This window comes from Myxocyprinus asiaticus, chromosome 29 (assembly GCF_019703515.2).
Source record: "Myxocyprinus asiaticus isolate MX2 ecotype Aquarium Trade chromosome 29, UBuf_Myxa_2, whole genome shotgun sequence".
Classification (NCBI taxonomy): Eukaryota; Metazoa; Chordata; class Actinopteri; order Cypriniformes; family Catostomidae; genus Myxocyprinus; species Myxocyprinus asiaticus.
Window position 1 is genome coordinate 12,236,225 of NC_059372.1, and position 12,288 is coordinate 12,248,512.

At 39.0% G+C, this 12,288-nt stretch overlaps 1 protein-coding gene across 1 annotated transcript in view; it reads left to right on the forward strand.

Moving 5' to 3' along the window:
- Positions 1-12,288, forward strand: part of LOC127419914 (copine-9-like) — a 66,610-nt gene that overhangs the window by 33,126 nt on the left and 21,196 nt on the right. The window contains exon 8 of the mRNA XM_051661732.1: positions 9,883-9,946. Within this exon, the coding sequence (XP_051517692.1) occupies positions 9,883-9,946 (64 nt within the window). The remainder of the gene's footprint in view (positions 1-9,882; positions 9,947-12,288) is intronic.

Sequence of the window (12,288 nt, forward strand, 5' to 3'; positions counted from 1 at the left end):
TGAGTTGATGGATAAATTAGGTGTATGCCTGGCTAAATAGATGAGTCTTTAGTCTAGACTTAAATTGAGTGAGTGTCTGCATCCCCAACAGTGTTAGGGAGACTATTCCATAGTTTAGGAGCCAAATAGGAAAAGGATCTACCTCCTTTTTTAGACTTTGATATTCTAGGAACTATTAACAAACCAGAATTTTGTGATCGTAAGGAACGGGATGGAATATAGCGTGCAGAAGGTCACTTAAGTACTGTGGATCTAAACCATTCAAAGCATTGTATGTAGTTAACAGAATTTTAAAATTAATATGAAATTTAACAGGTAGCCAATGTAACAACGATAAAATGGGGCTAATATGATCACATTTCTTGGTTCTAGTCAGCACTCTGGCAGCTGCATTTTGAACCAATTGAAGTCTATTTATTGAACTTGCTGGACATCCTCCCAGTAAAGCATTACAATAATCTAGTCTTGAGGTCATGAACGCATTAATTAGTTTTTCGGCATCAGCAACAGAGAGCATGTGTCATAACTTAGCAATATCTCTGAGGTGGAAGAATGCTGTTCTACAAACATTGGAAACTTGATTTTCAAAGGACAGATTGTTATCAAATATACCACCCAAGTTCTTTGCTGTAGTAGACGATGTAACAGTACATCCATCGAAAGTCAAATTATATTTTAGTGTCTTATTTTTAGAGATCGGTGAGAGTCGGTGGCGCTGGAGCAGTGCGTCAACCGACAACCGAAAGGGACGGCTGAGGGGTCCAGTGCCATCACCCGGTGTTGCGGACGGAAGCAGTACAGTGAGCTGAGGGCCAGTCGATGGCGTGTCCGTGGTGGGGGTATGTGGTGAGCAGGGCGGGGCCGAGTGGCTTCTGGGCAGAGCCAGGCCGGGAAGATAAGTGGTGAATGAGTTCTACCTGTGTGCCACACCGGTCTCGCGTTCCAGTGAGGGGCGGCAGGAGTATTTAAGGAGAGGAGATGAGGGAGAGAGATGCACGAAGCCTGTCTGTATATGTGTGTCTTTATGTTCATACGTACAGTAGATGGCTAAAAAGCAGTGCATGTTTTTGTTTTGGTACACACTGAAAAGTGTTTATTAAAAGTCTGTGTTTGTCAAGCCGATCCCAGCTTCCTGCTTTGCCATCTTTGCATTGTTGCACTGGTGCTGAATCCCAGGACTGGAGGAGGAAGTGCCATCGGAGAGCCTTGCCGCTGAAGGGGGATTGCGACGCCGAGGAGGTGTGATGCGGTGGTGCTGGAGCAGTTCGGCCGAGGGCAGAGTAGCCTGCTGCCGGCCGCCAGGAGATGAAGGAGCAGCTGTCGTCCGCCAGGGGGTGGGGGAGGTCACTGCCCTCACCAGGAAGTGGAGAAGCCGCTGCCGGCTGCTAGAGGGCAGAGGAGCCGCTACCATCCACTAGGGGGTGGGGGAGCTTGCCACCATCCACCGGGAGGTGAGGTCTGGTGCCATTGCCAGGTGTCGTGGAGTGGCGGCGTGGTAGGGAACTCTCTGTCTCTCCCGCCCTTTTGCCTACTGCCTCTCCCCTCCCCTCATCATACCTAGGTACCCAGAAGGCGGGGAGAATCAGCCGGTGAGGACATGGCTGAAGGGGCAACTCCTCCCCTCTGGGGGGGGGGTTTAATCAGTCCGGAGCTTTCCCCAGCCTGAATCGGGTGGTGGAAATATGGGACAAGCAGGAGGGCGTGGCTGGGCCGTGAGGGTGCACGCCCGGCGCTGAGTGGCTCAATCGGCAAGAGATATGAAGAGTCGGGGATGCCAGAGAGAGAGAGATACACACACATACACGGAGCTGTGTGTGTGTGTCATCGTCGTGTGTTATTATGTTCCAGTTCTGTTTGATGTTGTGTTATAATTAAAGTCTTGTTGAATGTTGATCCGGTTCCAGCCTCCTCCTTTCCCTAACCCCGTTACACTGCCATTTTAAAGTTTCTTGGGACATGTCCTAAGGATAGCAAGGAGTTAATAATATTTAGAAGAGGTTCTGAGATCACAGGGAATACCTCTTTTAAGAGCTTAGTTGGTATTGGATCTAACATAAATGTTGTGACTTTTGATTTTTTGATAAGTTTTGTTAGCTCTTCATGACCTATGACAGTGAAGGATTGAAGTTGCTCGTGAGGAAAATTATTAGACACTATTTTCTGAGGTGCTGTGACAGTTGATTGCATAGTTCCAATTTTATTTCTGATTATTTCAATTTTATCAGTAAAGAAATGCATGAAGTCATTACTATTATGCTGCAACAGAATATCTGGTTCAGTCAATGCTTTATTCCTAACCAATTTAGCCACAGTACTGATTAAACACCTAGGATTGTTGAGGTTATTTTTCTATGAGTTTGCTGAAATATGCTGACTTGGCAGCTTTTAGTGCCTGTCTGTAGCTACAGACACTATCCTTCCATGCACCGCGAAATACCTCTGATTTTGTATTGTTCCACTTGCTCTCCATTTTCTGAGCTGCTCTCTTGAGAGCATGAGTGTGATCATTGTACCATGGTGCCGGGCTTTTTATCAAAGGGGGGCGACGAGATATTTTATTTATATCTGACGGTGTCACATTAAGCATTATTAGTTCAAAAGACTTAAACTTATATCATGTCCTCTGAGTAACACCAAAAACTTAACTGAGCAACACCTCCTCCTCGACCCTTCAGATGAGTCTCATGTTTATAACAATAACCTGAGGGAGTAGATTCATTTAAACTAATATATTCATCCGGTTTAAGCCGGGTTTCAGTCAAACAGAGCGCATACGAACCATGATCTGTAATAATTTAATTTACAATTAGTGTTTTGGTAGAAAGAGATCTAATGTTTAGTAGCCCTACCTTTATATGATGTTTATCTTCAATGTTATTTTTTTTTTTTTCAAGTTTGATTTTAATCAAATTTTTTCTAAATGATTTAGTGAGGGGTTTGTGTTTGGTAGTTTGGGGGAGCAGACACAGTCTCTATATGATATCTAGGTGATAGATTAGGACCCCACCGAACCTCACCGAAATGACATGCCAGTTGAACTGCAATGAACCTCACTGATCTCTGCCTGCATCACCTTTGTTTATTGATGGACTACATATTCTATCATTTATTGCCAACAAAAGCCTTTATCAGCCAACTAACAAAGGACAAACATGACCTGTGTGATGTCTCAAGGCAGCTAGCAGATGTTCGAATTAACCAGTTTGTCTGCTTCCTGACCTGGGCCCCAATTAGTCAAATACTATCACTATTAAGACTATGAACTAAATTACTAGAGAGGAGAGCAGCACCTTCCCTGGAGGGATGGAGTCCATCTCTCTTTAGCAGGTCAGGTCTACCCCAAAAACTCTTCCAATTGTCTATAAATCCTATGCTATTCTCCAGACACCACTCAGACATCCAGCCATTCAGTGACACTATTCTACTATAAACCTCATCACCACAATGAGCAGGGAGGGGGCCAGAGCATATTACAGTGTCTGACATAGTTTTTACAAGTTCACACACCTCTATAACATTATCTCTAGTGATCTCCAACTGGCGAAGCCGGACATCGTTAGTGCCGACATAAATAACAATTTTAGAAAATCTGCATTTAGCATTAGGCAGCACTTGTAAATTTGATCTCATGTCAGATGCTCGAGCCCTGGAAATGCATTTAACAATAGTAGCTGGAGTCTCTATTTCCATGTTCCTTACAATAGAATCACCAATTATTAAGGCTCTTTCAACATGATTCTCAGTGGGTGCATCACTGAGTGGGAGAATCGATTGGAAACCCTAACAGGAACGGGAGAGTGGTGTTGCTTTGCTGAGTGGGTATGCCGTCGAGACGTCACCCAACACCCTGCGGCGGGGGCTCTAGAGCCGGAACCAAAGTGTGTGTGTTGCTCGCTGTACTACCCGCATCCTAAACAGTATCTACCGGCTTCTCTTTCTCACTGACCTCCACTAGCGTTTGGATGCGTGTCTCTAACTCATTAACCTTCTCCGTCAGCCTTACTTATTCCTTACATTTATCACATATGAATCCCTCACTGCTGACGGAAGAAGCTATAGTAAACATGTGGCATGCACTGCAGGATGAAATAACATGAGCGGATGCCATGACTTACCGCAATTGATTGTTATGGTTGTTCTTGAGTGGCGAGGGTTTGAGATTGATGTGGTTCCTGATCAGTAGATGTCTGAGGTTGATGCAATAATTCGTGTAAAACACAGTGGAGAAAACAAATGCATGCAGTTGAGACGCGAGATGTAGACAAGTGGGAAAAGAAAAAAAAAACTGAGAGAAAACTGGTTCGCGCGGTAAAATACACGCAGTTGAAACAGTAGAAAAGCAGAAAAACCCGAAGCACGTGGTAAAATGGCAAAGGATAAAACGATGAACATATAAGAATAAAAAACTAAAATTTCATTCTAATTTGACAAGGAATCAGTTCTATTGCTTCTAAAATTGTACATTTTGCAGGGGAGATTGTTTTTATATAACATGCAGCAGTGCTCAATGCATCATATCATGAACAAGATTAACGATCTATCAATGTATGAATCAGACTTGATTCACTGATTCATACATCTATCAATGTATGAATCAGTGCTCAATGCATCATATCATGAACAAAATTAACAATCTATCAATGTATGAATCAGACTTGATTCACTGATTCATACATCTATCAATGTATGAATCAGTGCTCAATGCGTCATATAATGAACAAGATTAACGATCTATCAATGTATGAATCAGTGCTCAATGCATCATGTCATGAACAAGATTAACGATCTATCAATGTATGAATCAGACTTGATTCACTGATTCATACATCTATCAATGTATGAATCAGTGCTCAATGCACCATATCATGAACAATATTAACGATTTATCAATGTATGAATCAGACTCACTCGGAATAACGACACGGATTTCCATGCATCATTTTTATTAGGTGATATCCATGTATGTATGTGGTTACAGACAAATGATAATGAATTGTGAAATCACTCACAGAAACGTTTAAATTTTCTCTGTCTTGCCTACTCTTGACTCCAGTATCTTGCACACTCACTTCCTGGAGACGGATGACATGAGCTCCACTGTCTTCACTCTCATTGGTAGTTGCTCCCAAATGTGGCTCGTAATTTGCATAAAGTTAAACTTTTCTCAACTTTGTATTGTCGCTCACCACGGCGACCTCTGTTGCCAATGGTCACTGCCGCTCGTGTTGCTGGAAGTCGCTCTTCTCTCATTGAAAATGAATGGGATCATGTCGCTTTGTCACTCGTTGTCGCTGGCAGTGTGAATGGGTATTTAGACTTACATTGAAGGAGGGCCTGAGCCTTATCTAGAGGCCAGAATATCATAGAGACTTGAGGGTGGGCTCTTTTGACTAAGGCCAGAAAGTGATCACCTAGCAACCACTCAAGCAACCACCCCGAACACCCTAGCAATGTGGCAGCAGGTTTTGTATGCCCAAGCACCAGATGCATTTTCTTAAGAAAAAACTCTAATATAATTTATTAATAATACTAATCATAATAAATAATTCTTCCGCCAGGTAATACAGGTTAATTTATTAACCTAACTGTAGGCTGTTTTTGATTGCTAAACAACGTGACTTGGTACATTAATATGAATGTTATTAAAATGTGGTCACAGGTTTGTATTTATCAGCTACCATTATTTATCTGAGATGCTATTCTGCTCATCACAATTGCACAGAGTGTTTGTCTGTGTTACCGTAGCCTTTCTGTCAGCTCGAACCAATCTGACCATTCTCCGTTGACCTCTCTCATCAACATTCTCATCTTTATTTACAGATAAAATTTTACATTAAATGCAAACAATATAAAATGTGAATAACAATTTTGAACATTAACTTTTTTATATTTTTGTACTCTGAAGAGATAGCTTGGTACATTCGTGACACATATATAGCAGTGTTTGATGTTTTGCGTCCAGTAAGGGGGACTCAGTTGCAATGCTGCCCAGATTTATCCTGGCTGTCGGGGACTCTCATTAAACATGCAGGGAGGATGTTTTTTTGGCACTGGCACACAAAAACTGGGGGTTTTGAAGCTCTCAGATAAAATCTCGAATCGCTTTTGTTCTGTCTGTCAGATATGCTATGTTAGAGAGGTGACGGCTTAGCTAAAAAGCAGCGTATTCTTTGCCTGTCTGTCCATGAATAGTGAGTTTCATGCCACTGTTTGATTTAAAGGGATAGTCTACCCAAAAATGTAAATTCTGCCATCATTTACTCACCATCATGTACTTCCAAATCTGTATGACTTTCTGTCTTCTGTGGAACACAAAAGATGTTAAGCAGAATGTTAGGGACTGATATTCTGTCATACAGGTTTGGAACAACAAACAGTTGCAACAGAATTTTCATTTTGGAAGATATTTGAGTGAAATAATTCTTAATCCAATAAGAACTTCTCTACTTGAAATATTAAATGTCATTCATTAAATGTTATTAATTCATTCCACTGCTGTCAGTCGGTTTTTATGTATTTTATCTCTCCTTCCATTAATTTCTTTAGACTTACACTACTGGAACTTCCTGTTCTTTTGTGTGTGCAAGCAGTGATAGAGCCTTCATTCACAGCTCAAATTGGGATTGAAAACCTTCTCGGATCACCTTTATAAGTTGTTTCCATAGCAGCAGGAAAGTGAATGCAGAGAGTTAGTGACACTGACAGCTGTCTTGAGTTACACAGTCACTAGTACTGAGTAATGCGAGAGTCTTTGGTTATGATGAGCCACGTGTGGCATTGAACATGATGAGCTGGTGCCTGAGGCCAGACGCAAACCTTTTCAGACATGCCCAACTCTCTCCTACTCGGTCTCTTTACCAATATAGCTCTAAAATCTCTAGTGGGATGTCCTTGGAGTCCTTAAAGGAATATTATGGGTTCAATACAACTTAAGCTCAATCGACCGCATTTGTGGCATAATGTTGATTACCACAATAATAATTTCGACTCGTCCGTCCTTTTCTTTAACAAAAAGCAAAAATCGAGGTTACAGTGAGGCACTTACAATGGAAGTAATTGGGGCCAGTTGATTGAGCTTAACTTGTATTGAACCCGAAATATTCCTTTAAAGAAAAACAAACTGATTTGTTTTTAATATGCACAGTCAAGTTGGGAAGAAGGTATTATTCAACCATGTATTTTTAAAATGTACTTTATAATTACATACATTACAACTCAGTCAACTGGACATAACTTCAGATACTTCCACCACGGAGAGGCAATTTCAGCCTCCGTGCCACCTCTTGCCTTCGCCATGGCAGATCCGCCTCACTGAATCTTACCTGCATGTCTAGATCTGACATGTGTCTCAGGAGGGGGCAGATGAGACGCCTGGTGGGATGCTTGTCTATCTTTGAGATGTCCTATAGTTTAAATTCCTATTTGGCATAATTGAGCTTTAACTGGATTTCTGTTCTGCAGGTGGCCAGTGTGTGATTGTTCTCATACAATTGCGAGTGTATGCTCATGCTTGTGTGTGTATAGATGGGGGTCAAAGGCTGTTTAAAAATATCAGGCATATCTGCCAATTAAAAGTTGTGGTGATATTTCCATTTTAGCCAGTCACAGCACAGATGAAACACTAAGTATGTGGTTTAAAAACAATGAAAAAGAGTCTGTGACAATATAGATGGATCTTTAGAGCTGGAATCAATCATCTTGTTATATATTTCTGAATTTGTTGACAGATATATTGGACCCAGGCTACAGTATAATACTATTAGATATTTCTGCATGAGCCTCACATTCTTGAGTCAACATGAAATTAAAATGTACCCTATTTACTTTCTTTAAGCTGTAGTGTGTAATGTCCGTGCCAATAACATCACCAAAAATTATAGAAATAAGAATGATTGTTTTCAAACAGGTTTCTCTGAACACTACCTCTTTCTCTTATTGGTGGAACAAACATATAATACCACCCCTAATTTAAGCCATTGGTTGAGCCAATATTGTTGTGTCGGGCTGTTCGGAATGCGCAAACAGAGGAATGTTCTGATAGTGCCATAGAGTCACAGTATTGACACTTTTCGAAGAAATCAATGTACACATGGCTTACTTATACAGTAGTTAGCGCTGCATATTAAGCTTGGATAGGAGAAAATATTTTAGCATCAAAATAATTACACACTTCATCTTGTGAAGATGTAATACCTGTAATACCCCATCTTATTTTGTGTGATTCACTGGTGCATGTTATTCCATGAAACAAATGGTCTTCCCAATCCTAAATTCAAGTGTAAATAGGTCAAGTTTGTCATATCAAACGTTGATGTTGGCTTGACAAAGCCTTGTCTGAAAGTTCATAACAGAAACAAAGGCGAGAGAGAGAGAAAAATTGAAGGCTTTGTGTGTGTTTGCTTACATTTGAATTTTTGACAGTTGGATTCTTGACTTATTAAAGAGTGTTGGCCTGTTTGAACATTCCGTCAATGTAAGTCTATGGGAATTTTTAGAGGTTTGATTGTCCGCTGTGCGAAAACCGTAAGTTCGATCAGTTAGAAAAGACTGACTCAGAACAGTCTAAAGGTCTGTGCCAAGTTTAGTGGATATAGCTTGAACGCTGTAGGAGGAGCTACATTTGGAAATTTTGGCCTTGCTTTGGGGATTTTGGAAACACCCTAATCAGCTTAAAGGAATATTCCGGGTTCAATACAAGTTAAGATCAATTAACAGCAATTGTTGCATAATGTTGATTACCAAAAATATTAATAATAATAAAAAATCCTTCCTTTTCTTTTAAAAAAAAGCACAAATCTGGGTTCCAGTGAGACACTTACTGTGGAAGTGAATGGGGCCAATCTGAAAACATTAAAATACTCACTGTTTCAAAACTATAGCCAGACGTAAAAAATGCATGTTAACATAATTTTAGTGTCATTAAATATTTTCTGTGTAAATTTTACAACTTCGTTGCCATGACGACGTAACACTATAAACCCTAAAACGACCATAAAAACAACTATTTGAACAACTTTACAGGTCAAATAACATAAACGTTTTAAAAGAAGAATTAATGTAAGTGAAGAGGAGGAACAGGGTAATTTTTGTGGTAATCAACATTATGCCACAAATGCTGTCAATTGAGCTTAACTTGTGCAAATCAACATAATAACTTGCTCTGAAATAACTTTCGCTTTTTGGCTGATGCCACCAAGTCCTCTTATTTTTCAATGCTTTTTTTCCAACCACCTGGCTCCATTCTGGTATGTAACGGCCATTTTACACAAGCCAATAATTTCCCGATAGATGCAATCAAGTCCCACCCTAAATTTTTTTTTTCTTGTTGAAAATACCCTGTAAAAATATGGAAGTAAAAAGGGTTTCATGTTGACTTTAACCTCATTTATCCATTAACCTCCCAAATGAATGTGTATACAGCGTCTTTCTTGGTGATTCTACAATTCCATGACTTAATTTTAGCTGATTCCTCTCTTTCCCTCAAAGAATCTATATCTCTCTTCCTCCAAACAGTCTTCCAGTGCTCTCTCACAGCCTTTAATGTTTTTTCCTAGCTAACCCTCATCACCCTTCTCTCCTCATTCCCTACACTTTCCCTCTTTTCAGATGAATCATGTTCTTTTCAGAGGTTCGATGTGGGCTATTCAGCGCCTGAAATGCTCCACCGTTACCGCCAGTGCAATCGAAAGCTCTTAGCAGCAGAAAGTTGAAAAAAAGAAAAAAAAGACAGAGAGTTGTCTTATTTGTTCTGAATTTAAGTGGGCTTGCAGTGTGCTTATAACTGTAGCAATTTTTAAAAGGGTTTGACTTGAACTCTTGTCTTTAAACCATTACCCCACATTTTGTCAAATGTTTAAAAGCATTTATCTATCTTTTCTCAAGGGGCATTCCAGGGAAAAAATGTGGGAACATTATCTTTACAGCCGAGGAACTCAGCAATTGCCGGGTCAGTACGAGACCATGATAACACACACACACACACACACACACACACACACACACACACACACACACACACACATGTTGGTGCAGCTATCATTATGAGGACTCTCCATAGACATAATGGTTTTTATACTGAACGAACTATAGATTCTATCCCCTAACCCTAACCCTAAACCTAACTCTCACAAAAGACTTTCTGTATTTTTACATTTTCAAAAAAACATTGTTTAGTATGTTTTTTAAGTGATTTGAATTATGGGGACACTAGAAATGTCCTCATAATCCACATTTATAGCATAATACCCTTGTAATTACCAGTTTGTAACCTAAAAAAATTTCCTCGTAAACCACACAAACCCATCTGCCCACACACACACACACACACACACACACACACACAGTCTGCCTCTACAATGTCTTTTTTTTTTATCATGGTGAATGCCTAAGGCATTGTATTTAAATATCAGAGGTGAAGTATGTTTTTTTGCTTGTCTGTTTTTTTTTTTTTTTTGCTAAGATAAGCTATGGAGAGGCAGAAAAAAGACAATCTACCTTTACCAGTTTTATCCACTGTGGATATCACTATGTCCTCCTAAAAACTTAGTCCCTCAAGAATCCATGGGTGAATCTCATGAAACATGCCTGTGTCACATTTTTCTGCAAATTTAAAAACAAATTATATTTAGCTAAATGCAGCCTATTTTAATAACATATAATGCACAATGGGGTCAAGTTGACGCGATAGGGTGTTATTTTGTATATATTTGATCAAATATTTTGTTTGTGACCCTCACCAGTGTCATTTCTATATGTATTATTCATTGGTTCAGAAAAATTAACATTTTTGTATAACTACCCCCAGTCTTCATAAAGGATGTCAAAATGACCCCAATGCATTTCTTATGGAATTTTAACTCATTATAGTATTTTTTATATTGTTTGTCAATAAGAATATTTTGCTCCTTGATATTCCATATATTACTTAAAAAAATCAGGTTTGTGCCAAGGCTTGGATTACACCTGACTGAATTTATGTAGCCGAATCTAGGTCATATTATCTTAAACACTGTAAAAATTATTTTCTTATTGAGTTTTTTTTGTCTTATTTTGCAGGTAATTTTTTCTAAACATCCTTAAAACAAGAAAGAATGACATAATACATTAAGTCTTGTTTTCAGAGAAATCTAACAAAATGTAGTGGGGTTAATGCTTAAAACAAGAAGACTATTTGCCAGTGGGGTAAGGGTAACTAGTTTTCCCTTTGAATTAAGATGAAATATCTCAGGGTCATTTTGACTCCCTTTATGCACTCGTGTAGGTATTTTGGGTCACGACTCCAAGCGTTAAGGTTTTTTATACTGTGACATTATTTTCATGACAATTAAGCAAATTCTCATTACTGTTATGCAAAAACAAAATCTCATTCTCATTACTGTAATAGGAAAAAAAATATGATATATTATTTAGAGTAGATTGTAAAGTATTTATACATCATGGTAGTACGTATTTGTTGTACTGCTGGTTTTTTAAAGCACTGTTTTTTCTGATTTAAATAATTAATCATTAATATAATTAAAGTAAACAATTAAGGTATTTCAGTAATGAGAATCTAATTAGAATCACCACTGAGAATAATTGGAAATTACACAAAAACTTGAATAAGAATTTGGGGGCAAATGTGCTCAATTGTCATAAAAATAATTTTACAATGCAAAATGTTTTTAAATGACTTTTTTTCTTCTTTATGCAGAATATAATAATCTTATTTTTCTTTTGATTTTGGGAAGAAATATAAACCATATATATTTTCGAGAGATTCACCCGTACAGACTTTTTGGTGGAATTGCTCACTATTCTGTGACTTCATCATTTTGACCCATCAATTTAAATATGTCTCTTTTCAGACCTTCCACTCACAATTTCACTGTGCCTTGGGCCATGCCAAAAAAACACGTAAATATAATTTCAGATGGCACAAAGTTGTGAATATATATTCAATTCCATCCCTTGTAATAGCATGTAGCCAAAGGAAGTATTAGACAGATAGCCCTGTGTAAGGACTGACAGTACACCTCAAACACAGCTTCAGCCTCCTCAAGCGGGACCGGACGTTTTTAAAAGGCAGATGAGCTTTCTCTCCTGTGTCACCCAGACCATAGTTCCTCAAGTGCTCACTAGACATCATCTCTCTATCAAGTTCCAGTTAAATTTGTTGCATGTGTGACTTCCCTGCTGCTACGTCAGAGTCCCCAGAGAATTGTTATTCTGAGGAGAACAGAACCAGTAAATAGCTAAACACTGGAGACCTTCACTCATCATTAATATATATGAAACAATTGCTGTTCT